Source organism: Fundulus heteroclitus, chromosome 12, assembly GCF_011125445.2.
Source record: "Fundulus heteroclitus isolate FHET01 chromosome 12, MU-UCD_Fhet_4.1, whole genome shotgun sequence".
Classification (NCBI taxonomy): Eukaryota; Metazoa; Chordata; class Actinopteri; order Cyprinodontiformes; family Fundulidae; genus Fundulus; species Fundulus heteroclitus.
The window spans coordinates 35254788-35275106 of NC_046372.1; the positions used below are offsets into that span (position 1 = coordinate 35254788).

Consider the following 20319-nt stretch of genomic DNA (forward strand, 5'->3'; position numbering starts at 1 on the left):
GACAAATTAAAAGCATGACCACAAATATCCAGTGATTTTTTTTTCCTTCAAAAGCAGACTTGGGTGCACCCATCTATTAAACCTGGCTAAATAAAATAAAAGAGTGACCATTATCCTGTCCTTGTTAGTAAGAACACACATGCGAGACCATTTTTTATGTTTGATCTCTGCAAAGATTCAGAGATCCCTATTTTCTTAGAAATCCAACCACTTTGTTTTGTTAGAATACCGTTTAATCTAGTTTATTTTTGAGTCACTAAAACTAATAAAGTTACGGTAAAATTGTTTATACAGCTTTAATCAATACAATTTTGAAGGAAAAAAATCGTTTTGTGGCCCTCGAATGCTTTACACTCCACATTTTTTGGCCTCTGCGGCGAAAAAGTTTGGACACCTCTGCTAGTGATTGCCGTCTCAATCCCCGCCGGCTAAAATGGCCTCGGCTTGACCTCCCAGCATCCAGAGCTATCAGTTGCATTCTTCACAGCTGTAGTAACACCCACCAGAGAGAGATGGCTGCACAGTTTGATCGCTTTCTCTGAAGTGCAATCCTCCATTTCCCAATCCTTGTCAAACAATTCTTGCTTTTCCTGCCCCCGCATTCTGAGATCATATGAGCCACACGGTTTTAGCACGTTCATGTGCTAAATGCACACGATCGCCTGTTTTCTCTCCAGTCCTTGCGACTGACTGCGGGCTGTGCGGTGCTGCTAAAGAGTTTTAACATGTCGATAAAGTGAGGTGGAATGAATCTGTCGCTGCCCACCAGCTACAGGATCAAGCTCCTGTCTCCTGTTTTATCCAACTCAGAGGTTCAACTTATTCTATCCCAGAGGCGAACCTTTTGAACCAGGCAGCATTTACGCCTCCTGACAGACTTTCCAAACAGCAGACAGAGCAGGAGACAGACGTGGGGGATGGCGAAGAAGACGCCACATCTTATAAAACTATGATTCTGTCATCTGCTCAGACTGTTCTCCCATCTTCTGTGTGCGTTCTCCTTCATTGCCCCCTTTGCTGAGTCTCCTTTTTTTTTCTTGAAAAGGAGAATCGCAAAACAAAACCCACTAGAGACTACTTAGGAGAAGAAACCCCTGACCTAAAAAGAAGAAGAAAATTCCCTGGTTTTATCTGCGTAGGTCTCTCTTTCTTCCAAGTGTTTGCTTTTGTCACACGAAAGATTCCTTTTTCTCCTCCTCCCCCCTCCGCCTCTGCTTGTGTAACCTGGAGTCCAAGGAGTTGCTCCCCGCTCCCGCTGTTCAGCTTTGTGGTGATTCTGCAGGACTGCAGCTCTCTGCTGAGGAATTCAACAGGAGCTGCAGACATAAAACAGACGGCCTCCCCTCCGAACCAGGAGCATCAAACCCGGCTGCCCTGCCCCACAATCTGAGGTCTTAGCGCTACACCTGTTGTGACTCGTCCTGCAGGTGACGGGGATCCTCTGGCCTTGTTGTTGTTTTTTCAGCTGACTAATTAGGATTCCTGTCCATTCATTTGAGTGTTTTGCTTTAGGTGTTTCTCTCCTTCTGTCTCTGCAGACTTCCCCCTTCTCTGCCTCTCCCTCCCCTCTCTCCCCCCCCCTCCGCCGCTGTCTGGCCCAGGCTCAGCCCAGATGACATGACACGCTGTGGATGTGGGTACGTGTGGAGCTGAAGGAGGAGACCTCCCTGCTGGAGTAGAAGTTTGGAACGCATTGAGAAGAGGCTGAGAGAGGAAGCTTCTGCAGGTTAAAGAGGAGCGAGCGGACAAAAGAGACGTACAAACTCCAAAACCAAAGGGATTTTGCGGCAGACATGGAAAGGCCCGCCGCGACCGTGTCCGTGGCTCTGCTGGCCCTTTGCTTCCTGCTGGTTCCCAGAGGAGAGGGCGCCGGGGGAATGTTGTCTCGCGTGCGGGAGAAGCAGTCAGAGGATCAGCAGCTACACTTGTCCTGGGATGACCCAGAGAGCGAGCAAGAGCTTGCAGTGGACCCGCAATCATCGAGAAGCACCATCAAGGCTGAGAGGGAGGCGGAAGGGACCTCACAGGCGGGTAAGCCAGGGGAAGACAGACAAAACAATAAAACTGGTGAGGTGCTGTTCACAGAGTCTCCCACGCTTGAGCCGATTCTCATTTTGTCATGTAAAAAATCACAAAATTTCATTAAGATAAATAGATCAACACAAAGTAGGGAATAATTGTGGTTAATACAGGTATGTGATTTCTATTTCATTTACGTATCAACATATAGGAAAAGGCCATGGATTTGTATTAAGCCCTACTGAATTATTACTCTGTAGATTCACCTTTTGATGCAGTCACAGCTGAGAGTTGTTTGAGGCATGTCTCTGCCTGCTGTGCACATTTGCAGACTGAACTGTGGCCCATTCACGTTTGCAAAACAGCTTAAGCTTCAAGATTGAATGGAGAGCATCTGTGATCTGGATGTTTCAAAGTCAGCCACAGATCTGGATTACGTTCTTTGACTGCATGTTTGTGGTTGTTGTCCTGCAGGAAGATGACCCTCCATATCTGCTCTCAAGTCTCTTGCTGCCTCTTACAGGCTTTCAGGGTTGCCCTGTATTTAGCTTCTCTTCAGTTCAGACCCTGGCCCTGGTGAAGAAAAGCATCTCCACAGCATGATGATGGCACCACCATGCTTCACGTGGGGTTTGCTTCAGGGTGGTCTGCAGGTTTATTTTTCTTACATTCTGCATGTAAGCAGAGGTCCATTTTGGTCTCATTTGACCACAGAACCTTGTTCCACGTGTTTCATTTGGCTTGTGGCCAACAGCGAGCATGACATTTCATGGTTTTGTTTCAACGTTGTTTTCCTTCTTGCCACTTGTTGTCTTCACAACGGTCTCTCCCATCTATGTTATGAATCTCTGCAGCTCCTCCAGAGATACCATTGGCCTCTTAGCTGCTTTTCTGATCTTCTCAGTTTAAGGGGACGGCCATGTCTTGGTAGGTTTTGCAATTGTTCCATATTTTTTCCACTTTCTGATGAGAAGCTGAGTCGGTACTCAGTGAAATGTTCAAAACTTGGGATATTGTTTTATTTTCTAACTCTTTAAACTTCTCCACAACTTTCTCCCTGACCTGTCCGCAGTGTTCTTTGGTCTTTGTGACGCTCTTTGTTCAATTATGTTCTCCAGAAAAACCTCTGAGGCTTTCACGGAACATATTGCTGTATATATTGAGATTAAATTACACTAAGGTGAAGTTTATTACTTAATTAAATTATATCTGAAGACAGATGGCTCTGCTTGATTTTATTTAGAGGTGTACGAATAAAGAGGGCTGATGCAGGCCACACTGAAAACCATCCCCGTTTTCCTTCCACTTTACAGCTAGAGGCTATTTTGTGTTGATATAATCCCAGAAAAATGAATACTTTTGCGAGGCACAGTAGTCTGAGTAAGAAGGAGAAAATGCAGATGCAAACCAACTCAACAGAGAAACTCCAGACGCTCACCTGTCCACCATTTGCTCATTTATTTAGCTCCCACCAGATGAGCTCAGTGCTGGTAGCCCGCCCGTGGGGTTTTCTTGGTTGTGAGGATGCTGGTCTATTCCACTTCCTCGTGCAGCCCTGGAAGATTAGCGCAGATCCTGGCATTATTTTCATGCTCTTTAATCCACAAGCCTGTTATCTGGAGCTTCCTAGCAGACAATGACAAACATGAGGCCAAATCAGCTCTTTACTGAGCTCTGCTGAAGATGCTGATGTGAGAACGGTGCATTTACTGAGTGTATTGACAGATTTAGCGCTGTTAAAACGGAGCTAAATGTAGACAGCTAATGGAAAAAGAGAGCCGTGTTTTCCATGGAAGATCAGCAGAGCTTCAGACAACCTCAAAGGGAAATACTGATGGATCTGAAGAAACCACTGCAACAAATCCAGCTGTCTGGTTTCTTGCTCCTCTCCCTGTTTTCACAGAGCAGAACTTAGATAAGACATTAGTTGCTCCCAAAAGATGCAATAGCAGAAACTATTACAAAAACATCCATGCTGCTTGGATGTTATCACATGTAGGGCTGCAGCTATCGATTATTTTAGGTAATCCATTAATCTATCGTTTATTTTTCAGACTAAGCGATCAGTCTAAAAAGAGACACTCTTTAGTAGCTAACATACCTCAATAAACAAGTGTTCAGAACTTAGAAAACATTTATTGCCAAAGATAAATGCATTGTAAATGGCAAAATCATGTAAACAAAAATAAAAAAATCAAAGCTCACAACATGGTCATTCAACTATTAGTATACACACAGATAGATAGATAGATGGATGGATGGATGGATAGATAGGATATCTATCTATAGGATAGATAGATTTTTTTGTGTCTGTTTTTGAGTCTGTATACTTAATAATTCAATTTGATTACCTAACTAGATTTTATTTTAAATAATCAGCTAATCTTGAATAGTCCTAATAGTTTCAGCCCATATCAGATGTGCAACAAAATAGTTTATAAGCTTTTAAGATGTGTTTATTTTGAATGTGAGTCTGGAATTAATCAGACTCCTCTTTGTAGAGAAGTATTTAGAAAAAAAAAAGAAGGATGTTTTGGTGAATATTTGTTCTGACTGCTTCTCTTCTCCTTCAGGCATTGTGAGAATCGTAAAAAGAGCAGCGGAGGAAGGCAAAAAGAAGAAGAAGGACAAAAAGAAGAACAAAGAACCAAAGGATCCAAACGCCACCAAAAAGCCTAAAACAGATAGGAAAGGAAAGAAGAAAGACAGGCAGACAACAACTCTCCCACCCACCACAACAAGTGAGAACAAGACACCGCAGTCATGTTTGCACTGAGTCATTTTGACGTAGAGGAGCTGACCTGGTTTCTGTCATTCTTCCAGCAGTCCCAACAGAACCCCCCACTGAGCCCCCAGCTGAGCCCGACTACTACCCCGATTCTGGTCAGCACCATGTTGAACTTTCTAATTACTGCCTGCACCCATTTCCTGACTTGAGAAGTTTGACTCATACTTCCACATGGGAGATTGTTTCATCCACTGAATAAATGCACTCAAATTAAAGTTGGGATTCTTTAGAGTTTTCGGTGTGCGGTCATGATACTACAACTAAAGAGTCCCGACATATTTAATATATTAAGAGCATCTCCTTTTCACCTCACTTGTATTCATTCCTAAAACAGCATGGGCAGGTAGAAAATTCTCATAGACTGATTTAGAAACACAACATTTAATTCTAGAGTAACTAAAATAATGGAACATTTTGATCTTCTACCAAGTTTTAGTTGTGGTTTTCAGCTGCTTATTATACAGAATATTTTACTGTTCTCCTCTTTATCCAGTTGCAGTTTTAATGCAATGTTACCATAATAAGAATGAGGAATGATGCCTCTTTAGTTTCCACACACTATTAACTGCTTTTCATCAGGCAAAATATTTCCAAACAGGTAAATATGTCTTTCTTGTAAGTGAGGGAAAACGTCTGAGCCTTCCTTCAGGTAGTTGAGTAGCGGTGTAAAGCAACGGGTGGGGGTGGGGGCTCGCCATATTTCTCTTAGCTGCATACAGACAAGGATAACTTTCTAAAACCTTTTTATACCTTGATACGGGTAAGTGGCCAAAGCATGTGACTCCAGACGTTTGGGATCTTGTTAAATTTATCGTGTCTATGCTGTTTTGCTGTAAATAATGCATCTTAGATTCACTGCACATCTGAGCTTCCTCCTCTCTCTGCTAGACAACGACTACTGGAAATCAGACGACGACTACTGGGGGGTTGACACCACTCCATCTCCAAGCACTGAGACCCCGTTTCCGTACTGGAGACCAGACGAAGGAGACCCGTCTGACCCCGTCACCGACGTCTACGATGACTACTGGAAATCTCTCGAGGAAGAGCCTTCGACTTCACCACCCAACATCTACGATGACTACTGGAAATCTCTAGAGGAAGAGCCTTCGACTTCACCTCCCGACATCTACGATGCTTTCTGGGACGTCGATGAGCAGGAACCGTACGCGTCTGTGACCGATAACTATGACACCTCCTTCCAGGAGGTGTACCCAACCCCCGGGGCTCCTGATGTGGACGGGAAGACTGGGACAGACAGCGACGGCGATTACTGGGATGTAACAGGTACGTTTACAGACTCCCATTGCTCTTGGCTTTGGTTTTTGGAGACGCAACAGCAAAAACGTTGCTGCTCCTTGCCTCCAGCTGAGGTCAAACCGATCATCAGGCGCAGTATTTCTTTCCACAGACGCTGGAAGCGTTTGTGCCGCTGACACTACATGTTGTCCTTACTCTGTGTTTCCAGCGTTTGGCCTGAAACTTTAGTTCTTCCTGCATGCCCACTCATTCGCCGGGTATTACATTTTCCACCAAGTTAAATACCTCTCAGCTTTTCCCTTTTAACTCTTACTCTATTCTGTTTTTCCCCCTCCTGCAGTCGACCTTCCGGATAATCTACCATTCCCTGACGGCGAAGAGGTCAGCCCTGAGATCATAGTGGAAGCTCTCCCAGGTGCCTGCTGTCACACAAGCATCTCAGAAAGTTAAAAAAAATATGGCAGGTCTTCTACCAAGCGCTTCACAAGTGAGACGTCCCCAGAAGCACGGGACATATGGAATATGTGTTCCAGTTGTGGCTTTTCATGAGCAGATGGGAATGACTTTACAGTGAGTCCCTGCAACAACCTGCCCTACTTTTGCAGACAGGAGTGGGTGGGTTTGCTTGGATCCACTAAGTCAACAAGACCGTCTATGGTTTTGTTGTGGCACTCAAAGGAGCCCTGTCATCAGATTCCGACTAATTTATGATTCCTGTAAATGTAAATTAAAGCTTTAACATCCTGATTATAGGCGGGCGTAGCAGAAGCAGATCTGATGTTGTGGTCCAGCGAATCAGGGCAGGGCTAATGCGTAAAACTGTGGAAAAAACATGTCATCTCATAAAATCTCAATTGTAAAGCGGCATTTTTTTTTTTATTATGGTGAAATTGGGTTTCTAAATCGGTTTGGATGTTTTGTCTTTTTTTTTTGTTGTTTTTCAACACAGAAGAGCCCACAACCGCTGCTCCCTTCGAGAGGAATTGGTATGACGATTATGATGAATACGGGATGAGTAAGTGAACAGTCACAGGTCAAATATCTCCCAAACCCCACATGTTCTTTATTATGCAGAAAAAAAACTAGAGGGAATAAAACACTCAGCTCAAAAGCTTTACAGATTAATACAATGTACTTACAAACCTTTTTGCTTTGTTTGTTTCCAGCTTTTAAACTTGAAAGCCATGTATTTACACAGTGCCTTGCAAAACTATTTCTATCCCTTCTCGTATTTTAGTCACATTATAACCACAAACCTCATTTTATTCAATTTGATAGACATACAAAGCAACACATTTTAGTAGAAAATGTGGCTTGCATTTATATTTCATTCAACTGCGTCTTTACTCTGATACGCCTGAAAAAAATCCACCCTGCAAGGCCTCAGAGGTTTGCTGGAGACCACCATGGATGGCATCGTGGAGAACAAGGAACACAGCAGATACGTCTGCGACAGTAGTTTAATGCTGAGTTAGAATATAAATCCCATGCTTTGAGCATCTTGTAAAGTATTGCTCAAACCATCGACCTAAATTTGCAAGAGCATGGGACAACTGCAAACCTACCAAGACATGGAAGTCCACCTGTTCTGAGAGGCTGAGCAAGGAGAGCGTTCACCAGAGAAGGAGCCAAGGGGCTCGCCGTAAATCTGGGCAAGCTGCAGACATCTAGAGCTCAGCTGGGAAAAATCTGTTGAAAGGAAAACTGATAGCCATGGAGGGGAACCTGTGGAAGAAGGTGCTCTGGTGAGATGAAACATAAATCAAACTCTTTGGTCCACAAGCTGAAGGCTGCATGTGGAAGAAGACTAAGACCGCTGGTCACCCCGAACACACCGGCCAAACACGCTGGGGGCTGCATCCATCCATCAATCAATCAATCCATCAATCAATCAATCAATCAATCAATCAACCAATCAATCAATCAATCAATCAATCAATCAATCAATCTTTATTGTCAACTACAATTTGCATTGTAATCGAAATTACAGTTTCAGTACAACTGTACCGTGCTGTGGGGATGCTTTTTTTTTTTCAGGAACAGAGACAGGGAGGCTGGTAGGAGCTGATGGGAAGAGGGAGCTAAATACAGGGAAATGCATATTTGCACTAATTCAACCATGTCCTTGTCTTTTGTGAAAACATATACTCACTAAAATATATAAAACATTTTTATGTCACTTTATATAGATGTATATAAAATGTCTTCATTCAGAGCATTGTGGAACCGAAGTCAAATTCCTCATTTGTGTCCAAAGACTTGGCTAATAAAGCTGATTCTGATGCAGCTGGAAGAAAAGCTGTTAGAGGCCACAACAAAAACTTGGGGTTCAAGTGGAATTTCAGCTTCCAGTAGATCAGAACCCCCCCCACCCCCCCTCAACAAACAGTCAGAGATACGAGGAATGCTTCAGACTTCAGATCAAAGCGTATCCGTACGCTAGAACGGTCCAGTCAAAGTCCAGAGCTAAATCCAATTAACAATCTGTGCCGTGACCTGAAAGTTGCTGTTGGCAGAAGCTCTCCATCAAAGCTGCCCGAATTTGAGCTGCCGTGCAGTTAAGATGGGACAAAAATATTCAGTCTCTGGATGGTAAATAGTAGAGCCATACTACAAAAGGCTAACAGCTGTGGTCGGACGAGGCATTCCTTAAAGTAAACTCTGATTACTAATCAGATTATTTCAAAAGCGATAGGTTGAACCGGATTTTATGTTGGAGTATCAGAGTGAATGGTGCTGAATACAAATGCATGGCATACTTTTTCATTAGATTTCACAATTATTCACCACTTTCTTTTGGTCTATCACATCCGAATAAATAATAAACATTACAACCGCTCTGTGTGGTCGCAGTGTGACATTTAAGAAGAAGTTCAAAGGTCTGGATACTTTTGCAAGCCACTATATGTCTGAAACTCACATGAACCTCTGCCTAGGAGCGACTCCAAGAGAGGAAAAACGTTCAATAACTTTAGAAAATAAAAGCAGATCACTGATAACCCTGCATGTTTCTAGCTTATGTGTTCTATAAAGTTACCAGTTGTCCTTCTTTCTCCGCTGCAGGGAGGAAAGACTACGACACGGACGATAAGTGGGTAGAGAGAGAAAGAGAACGAGCCAACAAAGAGAGGGAGAGGGAGGAGAGAGGTAAGAAGACCCAGATGTGGACTTACTCAAAACCTTTTGGAATGTCTCCTTCTTTGCAATCAAGTCAAAAACCATCCAGCTGCCAATAGACAGAGCGCAGCCTCTGACCTAACTAACAGCACCAGCAAAACAACACTAAGGTGTTCACTGTTTTCTGTCTCAAGTCTCTCATTGGCGACTGCAGATGTTGTAAAGAGGCTAGCTTTAGCTTGCATCAAAGGGACCAAAGTTTAGCCAGCCGTAACAGAACAGAGATTAGGTGCTAAAAGTTCAAAAATCTCCTGTGAGCTCAGGAGAAAAGAAAACAGATCGATGGAAAAAAGGAGCCGCCTGGGTCGAATTGATGTTATGAAGTAAAGAGAGACCATGGGAGAGTTTTCGGACCGGGGACTTGCAAACTCTCAAAGCAGGCTCGGTGCAATCAGTCAGTGCTGCCACGTGTCTGCTGTGTGCGTTCAGGCTCGCTGGTGGCCGAGGAGAACGGCTCAAGGCAGGCGATAAATCACTTAGGCGGGAACGGGGTCAAAAGGTCACCTTCAGCAGCCGCCGTCTGCTCCATGCTGGATATTTGGTGAAAAGGAGTTTTTAGTTTAACTCAAAGCAGACTTTCCAGAACCTGAAACACTGACCCACATAGCTGAGATCACAGAGCATCCTCAAGGCCGGCAGTTCAGCGCATCAAAAACAACGTACCTGTCTTAGGAGTCTTCTTTTAATTCTTCTACAAAACGTAGCCAACAGGGCGTTTTGGCAGCAGAAGACCCCACCGGGCTGTCAGCTAAGAGCAGGAAACTGACCCTACAGCTCAAACAGATTCACCAAAACTGGAAAACAACAGATTGCCTGGTCGGGTAAGTCCCCATTTCAGCTGCAGCATTTACATGAGAGGGTCAGAATTTGGCAAAAACAACATGAAATCATGGATCCCTCCTGGACTGGATCAACACGTCAGGCCGCCGGGGGCGGTGCAATGATCTGAAGGACACTTACTCGGCACAAGTACCAACCAAGCATGATTTAAACACCAGACCCTGCCTGGGTGTTGTCGCTGACCGTGTCCTTCCCCTTTAGGGCCTCAGCGCCTGCTGATTTCTACTTCTTCCAGGACAACGCACCTTATCACAAAGCTTAAATCATCTCAAAGTGGTTTCCTGAAAATGACAAAGGGTTCACTGTGCTCCAGTGGCCCCCCACTGTCTCCAGAGCTCAACCCAACAGAGAACCCTAAGGATGTGGTGGAAGATCTACAGATCCTCATCGTAGATCTGCAGCAAACAAATCAGCAGCAGCTTTACGGCGCTATCAATTCAACACGGACCAAAGTCTCTGAGGAATGTTTCTAAATCCTTGTTTAATCTATACCATGAGCAATTAAGGAATCATTAAAGGTCAAAGCCCAACCTGGTAATGACGAGGTGGGCCTAATAAAGTGGCTAATGGTTGAGAGGTTCAGTGGTTAGTCGTAATTATGCTGCTTGTAAATGTCAGTATCTGACTTTAAATCTTTACGGTCTGACAACAGTGATGGACGCTGATGAAATAATGTTTAAATCATGACGAACACTTGCTTTCCTTGGTCTGTGTTGCTTTGGTCCGGTTCTGCTTGAGGTCAGGAGGGCCTGAGTTTTATTACAGCAAACTGATACTCAAGGCCAAGTCATGGCATCTGCTTTGGTTTTTAAATTTCATTCTTCCAGCACTTCACATCCTCCGGAGGATTCTTTGCAAGTAAAATGGGAAAAGTTCTTAGGTTGTTTCTGGTTAGAGAAATACAATAATCTATTCAGGAAAAACTGCTATTTAATTTTTCACTGAGACTGTTCCTCTGACCCCTGATAGAACGAGCACAGAAACTGAAGGAGGCGGAGGAGCGGGCCAGGAACAGACCCCGCGTCTATAAGGAGCCAAAGAGTAAGCCAGCATCCCTTCAAATTTGGTGAAGATGTGAAAATAATCAGCTTTCGTATGGTTTCATGGCCTTCTTTGTGCCTCTGCATGTGACAGAATGTCCTCCTCTGGGGATGGAGTCCCATAAGATCGAGTCAGACCAGCTCACAGCCTCTTCCATGTCTCAGTACCGGTTCTCTCCTCCGAGGGCGCGCCTCAACATGCAGGTACGCAGTCAGGGCCGCACGGTGAGCCGCACGGGTATCCAGTACCGTAGCTTTGGGAAAATACAGTGAATGTGGAGCCCGGAGATTCAGACAAACAACCGAGTTATTAAATCAGAAACACACGGTTGGCTGAGTCAAAGCAGGAAAAATATCCATTCAAATTAAATCACGCGGGCTGTTTTTAGTTTAGGGCTCAAACTGTCAGTGAGCCAGAGGATTCAGCGGCACACACTCTGGTCTCTGTGGTTCCCAGGGCTCAGACGACGAGGACAGCATGAGAGGCGGAGCGTGGTGCGCCAACTCAGAGGACAAGATCCACTGGTTTGAGATCGATGCTCGCAGGGAGACCGAGTTCACCGGAGTTATAACTCAAGGGCGAGACTCTCTGAACGAGTACGTAACAAACGAAGACGCCGGCGTGAAGCCTTTCAGCTCCATAATAAACTCCACATGACAATCCCCCCCCCCCTGCTGTCTCGTTTCAGGAGCGACTACGTGACATCCTATTTCCTGGCTTTCAGCAACGACAGCAGAGAGTGGACCACCATTCATGATGGATACGCTGACTGGGTGAGTTCCCCTGACACCTCCTGCTCCTCCACCTCTCCTTCTCTGACCCCACACCTCTCCTCTGTCTCGTCCAGCTGTTCTTTGGAAACAGCGACAAAGACACGCCTGTGATGAACCGGCTGGCCGAGCCGGTGCTGGCTCGCTACATCCGAATCATCCCCCAGAGCTGGAACGGCTCCCTGTGCATGAGGCTGGAGGTCCTCGGCTGCCCTCTGCCCGGTGAGCCTCACGCCCCCCAAACACGGTGCAGCGCACATGAAGGGCGCTGTGTTCTGATCAGGCTTTTTTTTTTACTCTCAGATCCAGGCTATGCCCTGCACAGACAGAATGAGGTGACCCCCGTGGATTACCTGGAGTTCAAATACCACAGTTACTCAGAGATGGTGGAAGTGAGTATCCCTGAAAGTGCATCCCTAGAAAGATTACACTTTAATTTATGCTGGGCTGCACAATATATCACAAATATATTAAGGCAATACCAGAGTGTGCAAAAAGGACAGATTATAATGAAATATTTGTTGCATATTATATTTTATAGTGTCACAAAGTTGCACCTTGCATGTCAATAATATAATTCAGCCCTGGGACTACATATTTAACTATTTACATGAGAACTCGTGTCAATTTATATGCACCTTTATGGAGTGAATTTTGTTCCATTATGTTTTGCAAGCAAAGAACACCCTTTTCACTCCATACACTGTCCCATGTTAAATAAATAAAATTTAAAAAAGCCTGCTGAATGGAGTCTCACGGCAGTGGATATTATATGAGTGGTTGAAGCATCGTAGTGATGGATGAGAATATAAGAAGTGAGGGAAAAACCTGACTTTTCACCACTGATGTTTCGATTTGCAGTATTCCTCAATACCACATGTGCGGTTTCCTAATATCGTGCTGAAAACTAGCTGAAACTAATCATAATATGGGTCCAATAAGGCAGCGTTGCTCTCGAACGTCTCAAATGACAAACACGATGTGTAACTTTGACGGCCGGCTGCTCGTTGTCTAACTGAGCGCCTTGCAACACTTCATGCATGTTCCCCTTTGTCTCATCCAGCTCATGAAGTCTGTGCATGAGGAGTGCCCCAACGTCACCAATGTTTACAGCCTGGGCCGCAGCTCTAAAGGACGGGAAATCATGGCCATGGTCATCTCCAGCGACCCCATGGAGCATGAAATAGGTGAGAATGTGAGCACGACAAACACTTGTTTCCGGTTCCTTCAATCCCTTCACAATTTGCCACATTACAGCTGTAAAACGTCACTGTGGGATATCAGTATTTTGTATGTAAATGGTACTGGGAAACCGGAAGATTCAATAGATTTCACTTTTTTTCTACAAACATAAATCTGAATATTCTGGTGGGCGTATATATTCAGCCACCCAGAGCCAATACAGATTAGATGGAGAGTGTCTGTGAGAAGCAGTTTCTCACACACACTTGAAGGCAATCCTTTACAATAGTCTCAAGTTCTTCATGTAGCCTCTAAACTTTTTTTTGTACAATGTAAATATGTGCAATATCACAACTGCAAAGGATTAGGCAGCCTATTATATATCAAACACCCGGCACTCATCGTCTGCAGCAACATATTTGCTGTTAGCGTATTAGCCTCGGGCTGCACAACCGTTGTTAGCACTGTTGCCTAGCAGCAGGAAGATCCTGGGTTCAGATACCCGCTGTGGGACTTTCTGCCTATTCCCCCCGCGCATGCATGGATATGTCCTGTGTCTCTGTGTTGCCCTGTGGTGGACTGGTGGCCCGTTCATTTCCTCACCCGATGACTGACTAAGGTAGGTACCAGCATCCCTATACAGATAAACATGTATAGACAATGAATATGGATAGACTTGTTATCAAAACCCTCGATACCTGCATCTGATCAAGATTTAGGAGGCAGAGATGCTGAACTTTAAAGGTGTATGCAGAACATTATGAAGAAAGTAAATAGTGTGAGGAAACTATTTAATCCCCACCAATTATTCCTAATATTGCGCAGACCTGATTTACACCAATGCTAAACCCATCAGTTCCACCATATCTTGTTGAGGACCTTCAAGAGTAAAGCGCCTGAACGCGTAGTGAGCACCAGTCTTTTTAGATTTTAATTTTGTGTACTACTTTGTGTTTGTCTATCATATAAAATGCTACTAAAACACAGACTTGTGGTTGAAATGTAAAAAAGGTTAGAAAGTGTGAACACTTAAACATGTCATTATACCTAAAGTATAACTCTACCAGAAACATCTGTTTGAAACACTCCAGCTGTGTTAAATCCAATTGGGTAAATCTGCAGCGTTCTTTATATCTAAAAACTAATCACTTAAAAAAAAACAGGTGGTCGTCTGCAGATTGTGGTTGCCAGACAATAACGGGTCTCGGCCCTCGTCTCCTCAGGTGAACCGGAGTTTCGCTTCACGGCCGGCCTGCATGGCAATGAGGCGGTGGGCAGAGAGCTGATCCTGCTGCTCATGCAGTACCTGTGCAAAGAATACAAAGACAGGAACCCCAGAGCCCAGCGCCTGGTGGAGGGAATGCGCATCCACCTGGTGCCTTCACTCAACCCTGACGGGCACGAGAGAGCGTTTGAGGCGGTGAGTGGATCAAACGTCCCGGGTTGATCTCCCAAAACAAAAAAACGACAAACAGGAAATGCTGATGAAATAAAGCGGGACATTTTTGGTCAGTGCGCTCGTCAGTTAATCCCCCCCCCTACCTTTTTCAGGGCTCAGAGCTGAGCAGCTGGACCACGGGACACTTTACAGAGGACGGCTTCGACATCTTCCAGAACTTCCCTGACCTGAACAGCATCCTGTGGGATGCTGAGGATAAGGGCATGGTGCCAAAACTCACCCCCAACCATCATGTGCCCATTCCAGACAGCTTTGAGTCTAATACATCGGTAAAGAAATCGCACATGTATCTTTAAATTCTTGTTGTTGTGTGCAGTTTATTTTTTATTTTTAGCTCTACAACACACTTGGCCTGACGCAGTGTGGATATGGTGGTCATGTGGAGAAATTTACTTTACATATTTTGCCTTTTAGAGGATAAAGATTTGTCTAATCTTTTCCTTCCTGGTGTTGCTCCAGATTGCCATGGAAACCAGAGCTATAATCTCCTGGATGAAAAGCTATCCATTTGTGTTGGGCGCAAACTTCCAAGGCGGAGAGACAATCGTGGCCTATCCTTATGACGGTCTGCGTTTGAACAAGCCTGCCGAGAGCCAGCGGGCCCACAGCCGCAAGAAGAGACAGTATGACATTTCCTCCTTGAATTTATTGCCCTCCTTCTTCGCTTACTTTGTTTCTCGGGTTGCTTTGCAGTTCAGCCTTCCTTTTCTGTTGCATAAATCAGAACTGTGCTGAAAGGCTGAACTAGAATAATGTCCCCCAGGTATGAGGATGAAGGTTTTGATGTGACCGAGTGGGGAAGGGGCTACCAGGAGGAGCCAGAGGAGGACTGGAGAAGTCGGGGATATGAACAGCCGGAGGAAGAATGGCGGGGTCACGGATACGACCCCGGCTACGACCGCGGCTACGACCACGACCACGGCTACGACCACGGCCACGGCTACGACCACGGCCACAGCCAGGGCTATGGCCACAGGGAGGAAGAGGAAGACGACGGAGGGCGGGGGGCTGGGTATCAGTACGCTGAGCCTGAAGACGAGCCCCGAGAGACTCCAGACGAGTCCCTTTTCAGGTGGCTGGCTGTGTCCTACGCCTCCACACACCTGACCATGACCCACAACTACCACGGATCCTGCCACGGAGACACGCCCTCAGGGGGGCACGGCATGGTCAACCGGGCAAAGTGGAAGCCAGTCACCGGGAGTAAGTAAAAAAAAAAAAACACCATCTGCTTGAGCTTGTAGCACACCCTGGTGGAGATGGCATACACTGCATGTTCTCAGGTTAGGGTCAAAGAAGCATTAACTTTAACTTCCTATTCCTGATATATAGGCTTTAGCTGGGGGTTGCTCCACCCTCTACAACAGCTCCATCTCTTTTAGGCATGTTATGGTAATTGTTACCCAGACTTCCAGAAGCACATTTATGAGGTCAGGCACTGATGTTGGGACAAGATGGCCTGGCTAACAGTCTCTGTTTTTATTCATCCTAAAAGTGAATCAAAACAATTTCAGGTTGATGTTAGGACTCTGTACAGGTCAGCCATGTCCTTCCACACCAACCCCCCCTCAATGTTCCCACAAACTGAGAAACATTAAATCATCTTTAAATACTTTGGCCAAATACAGTCAGTCATGTACCGTTCTCACGGCAATCGCTAAACCCGGACTCATCCATCAGACAGCTAGAGAAGTAAGATATTTCTTTCCAGATCACACATCTCCCTTGCTTTTGAGTCCAGTGGAGACGTTTGCATTGCACATGCTGATGTAAGGTTCAGATCCAGCTGCTGGGCTCATGAAAACCCATTTCCTGAGGCTCTCCACACTCTATTCTTCAACTAATCTAAAGGCCACATGAACTTCAGAGGTCTGTAGCTGTTGAAGCCACAGCTTCTACAAACTAAATACTTTCGCATCTGTAATCCCCGCGCTGTGATTTTATATCGCCTACTAGTGTTGCACCGATACCGATACCAGTAACGGACGGGGTCCCGATCCAGCACTAAAATGGTGGTATCGGTATCAGCGAGTACCAACAAATAGGGCACCGATACCATTTTGATGTTTGTATGTCACTTGAACGCAGCCTTCTCTCTCGCGACTAGTATCATACATGTTATACAAGTTCACGAAAGTTGCACTATTTTGGCATTTGAGAGCCAAAACTTAGGGTTTAAAAGAGATTATTCAATTATTAATGTAATTTTACTGTCTTATTGTTGCACTACTATTATACATGTTATAATTTCATGAATGTTGCACTATTTTGGCCTTTGAGAGCCAAAAGTTTATTCAACTATTGTCACCCATTCCAGGTAGGCAATAAAAAGTTCTACTACCCTACGTAGTATGCAGTTCTTCATATATACACACACACATCAATTTCAAACAGATGGTATCGGTATCGGCCAATACTGCACAGCCAGGTATCGGGTATCGGTATCAGTATCCGGGCCAAAAAATGGCATCGGTGCAACACTATCTCCTACCACTCCAGCCAGTTATAATACCACTAACCATTGACTGAGCAATATTTAGTAACAAGAACATTTTACAAATGGGCTTCTCGCAGATAGCGTGCTGGAATTCGCCGAGCGACCCCTTTAAGAAAGATATTGTGGAAACAGTCTGCATGGCTGGGCTCTGGATTTTATACTTGACCATAGAAGTGACTGAAAACACCTGAATTTGATGATTTAAAGTCTTTATTTTCTTCCCTCAGTGGACAAAGGGTGCTGTTACATGAATCCATGGTCTTTTTGTCCAGGTATGAATGACTTCAGCTACCTTCACACCAACTGCTACGAGCTATCCATCTTCCTGGGCTGTGATAAGTTCCCCCATCAGAGTGAGTTGGCTCAGGAGTGGGAGAAAAACAGAGAAGCAATGCTCACCTTCATGGAGCAGGTGAGTCACAAGAACGTAACCCCATCCAGGCCGTCATAGGTTTCGTGAAATAGAAACGTCTTACCTTGAAAATCTGCCATCTTTCAGAGACGACGACTTATTTTATACAATCTAAGTTGGACAGGGCTGGGAGAACGGCTGGCTTTAAGACTCTTGTGGTGTTATTAGGTGAAATTATAAATGACTATTTACCGGTGTCGGGGGAGGAAAGATCAGACAACCCTAAATTCAGGAAAGGTCAACATCCCTTGAGAGAAGTCTGTAATTTGTCCTTTCCGTGTGGGTGTGGCCAGGTTTCTTCAGATGTCTACTTACTGAAGAAGCAAACAGCTTACTGTAGCAGCGTACTTAGTATTAGGCAGTAAATTGAGAACTCGGGTGTTTCCTGGTGTACTGAATGTCCTGTTGTTATAGGTGCATCGTGGCATCAGAGGCATCGTGAAAGACCAGCAGGGAAACGCTATCGCAAACGCCACAATATCAGTAGAGGGGATAAACCATGATGTCACCACAGGTAAAGCCTCTTCCCCTTTAAACCCAACCCCTGCCCATTTTTATTTATTTATTTATTTTTACCTCTGATGCTTTTAACCATACATGCCCTCCCCCCATATACATTACTGCAGCCCCAACAGGCGACTACTGGCGGCTGCTGAACCCGGGGGAGTACCGGGTGACGGCCAAGGCTGAAGGCTTCTCCTCCGAGACCAAACTCTGCGTGGTGGGTTACGAGCCCGGAGCGACCACCTGCAGCTTTAACCTGGCCAAGTCCAACTGGGATCGCATCAAACAGGTGAGACTCTCTAACCCCACTGAATATACGGCAGCTCACAGAAGCGGTCGTACCCCTTTGAACCTTTTCTCCACTTTGTCAAACTTGGATTTTATGATGGACAAACACGGAGCAGAACGTGATTGTGACGAGTAAAGAAAATTATACATGGATTTGAAAATAATTTAGCTATAAAAATCTGCCTGCAGATTTCTTTTCTCTGATGGTCTTGAACAAGTCTTGAAACATGGGGGTGGCAGCATCATGCTGTGTGGATGCTTTTCTTCATAAGGGAAGCTAGAGACGGAGCTAAATAGCGGGCAATACCAGGAAAAAACTGGGGCTGCAAAAAACTACTTGAGATGGGTAAATGGCTTGTACTTGTATAGCGCTTTAACTAGTCTTGACGATCTCCAAAGCGCTTTACACTACTACACTACTATGGCTTCAACGACCGCCCATTACTAAGGGGTGGACCTGTTTCGATTGAATTTGCATGTTATCTAAGCCATTACAGGCCTTTGTTTGGTAATGGTATAAAGCTTGTTTCTCATCATTACTCCAGACTTTTTGAATTGAGAAAGCTTCCGGGAGAGGAAGCGAAACGTCTTCAACTACGGACAAGTCCAGTTGCTTTGTTTTTTACCTTTTTTTTTGGAATGACCATGACCTGGATGACTGAGAATCTTCACCAGCACTTTACACTACAGTTCAGTCATTCACCCATTTACACCCTGACGGTGGTGAGCTATGTTAGTAGCCACAGCTGCCCTGGGGCAGACTGACAGAGGCGATGCTGCCATACACCGGCGTCACCGGGCCCTCTGACCACCGCCAGCAGGCAATGCGGGTAAAGTGTCTTGCCCAAGGACACAATGACAGTCAGAGCAGGGGATCGAACCGGCAACCCGCCAATTGCAAGACGAACCCCCTAACCTGTGGGGGTGCCACCGTCACCCACCGTAAGAAGTTTACCTCCCAGCACAGACAGGCGGAGTTATCTCTGCACGGCATCGACTACTGATGGAGCCTGCTAGCAACATTTTTATTTGGTTAAACACCTGCGAAGTGCAGAGCAATCCCCTGGTTTAGATCACATCATACTCATGTGGGAGAATGGCCCGTTTATGGCCTAGACCTTAATCCAACTGAGAATGTGTGGCATGACTTGAACGTTTATGCTCACAGACTCTCCATCCATTGACGGACTTGGAATTAGGCTGCAATGAAGAACGGAAACAATGTTTTTAAATCTCTGCATGAGCAAAACTGGGAGTGACAAACCCACAACAGACGTCTTCAAAGTAGAAACTCTTCATAGATTTTGAAAACCATGATTCTTTTCCTTCTGCGTCACAATGATCTGCTGTTTTGTGTTTTTCCCAACACATTAAAGTTTGTTCCAGGCACTCCTGTGGCTAAAGCTCTTGTACTTGACCGACTTCCTCACAGATCATGGCTCTCCACGGCAACAAGCCAATCCGACTCAGCTACAGCAACTCCAGAGCGTACAACCCTTCAGGCGACGGCAACCACAGACCTGCCACCGGTGGCAACAACGGCTTCGCTTCAAACAACGCTTTAAGTCCTGAGCGCAGGAGGCTGCTCAGGATCGCCCGCATCCGCCGTCTTCGGAGGCAGAGGTTACTGAGGATGAGGTCGACGACGGTGCCAACGACGACCACCACCACGACAACAGCAGCAGCGCCGGCGGCCCCGACGACATCGTGGTACGACTCGTGGGCCGTAGGGGAGGCGGAGTCCATCACGCCTGGCCTGGATTATAACTACGAGTACAAGATCGACGACTATTAGCCCAAAACCACACGGCTTGTTTGAGTAAACAGCCGCGGGTTTGTAATTGTAGCCCTTGTGATCAAGTCCAGTCTCTTTCATTACAGAAGCAGTGAGAATGTACATGTAACTATGCCGATAAAGAGTCTCTGTTACGCCAGAAAACTAAAACATGTTTATAGAAAGATGCGTCCAGTTCTACGTCCACGTTGTTTGTTGCTGTTTCCGAGTGTACGCTTGATGAAAAGATGTTTATTGTTGACACACATTAAAAACAAAAAAACAGGTGAATTATTTACACTGTCGTC

General features: G+C 45.3%; 1 protein-coding gene across 3 annotated transcripts; it reads left to right on the forward strand.

Annotated features, from left to right (window-relative positions):
* The first annotated feature begins 1568 nt into the window (after window positions 1-1568).
* Window positions 1569-20305, forward strand: si:ch1073-459j12.1 (inactive carboxypeptidase-like protein X2). 3 transcript variants are annotated; one of them, XM_036144524.1, is made up of 22 exons: window positions 1569-2067; window positions 4593-4760; window positions 4843-4902; window positions 5696-6094; window positions 6408-6482; window positions 7020-7082; window positions 9131-9214; window positions 11054-11125; window positions 11219-11328; window positions 11582-11721; window positions 11814-11898; window positions 11973-12117; window positions 12199-12287; window positions 12959-13082; window positions 14301-14497; window positions 14629-14805; window positions 14996-15159; window positions 15300-15739; window positions 17306-17445; window positions 17860-17959; window positions 18072-18238; window positions 19670-20305. In XM_036144524.1, exons 1-22 carry the CDS (start codon window positions 1794-1796, stop codon window positions 20030-20032), a joined length of 3636 nt encoding a protein of 1211 aa, XP_036000417.1. In that variant the 5' UTR covers window positions 1569-1793; the 3' UTR covers window positions 20033-20305. The 3 variants fall into 3 exon arrangements, with proteins under 3 accessions (XP_036000417.1, XP_036000416.1, XP_036000418.1); XM_036144523.1 differs by having other exon boundaries at window positions 1570-2067; window positions 7017-7082; XM_036144525.1 differs by having other exon boundaries at window positions 1570-2031; window positions 7017-7082.
* Window positions 20306-20319: the final 14 nt, after the last annotated feature.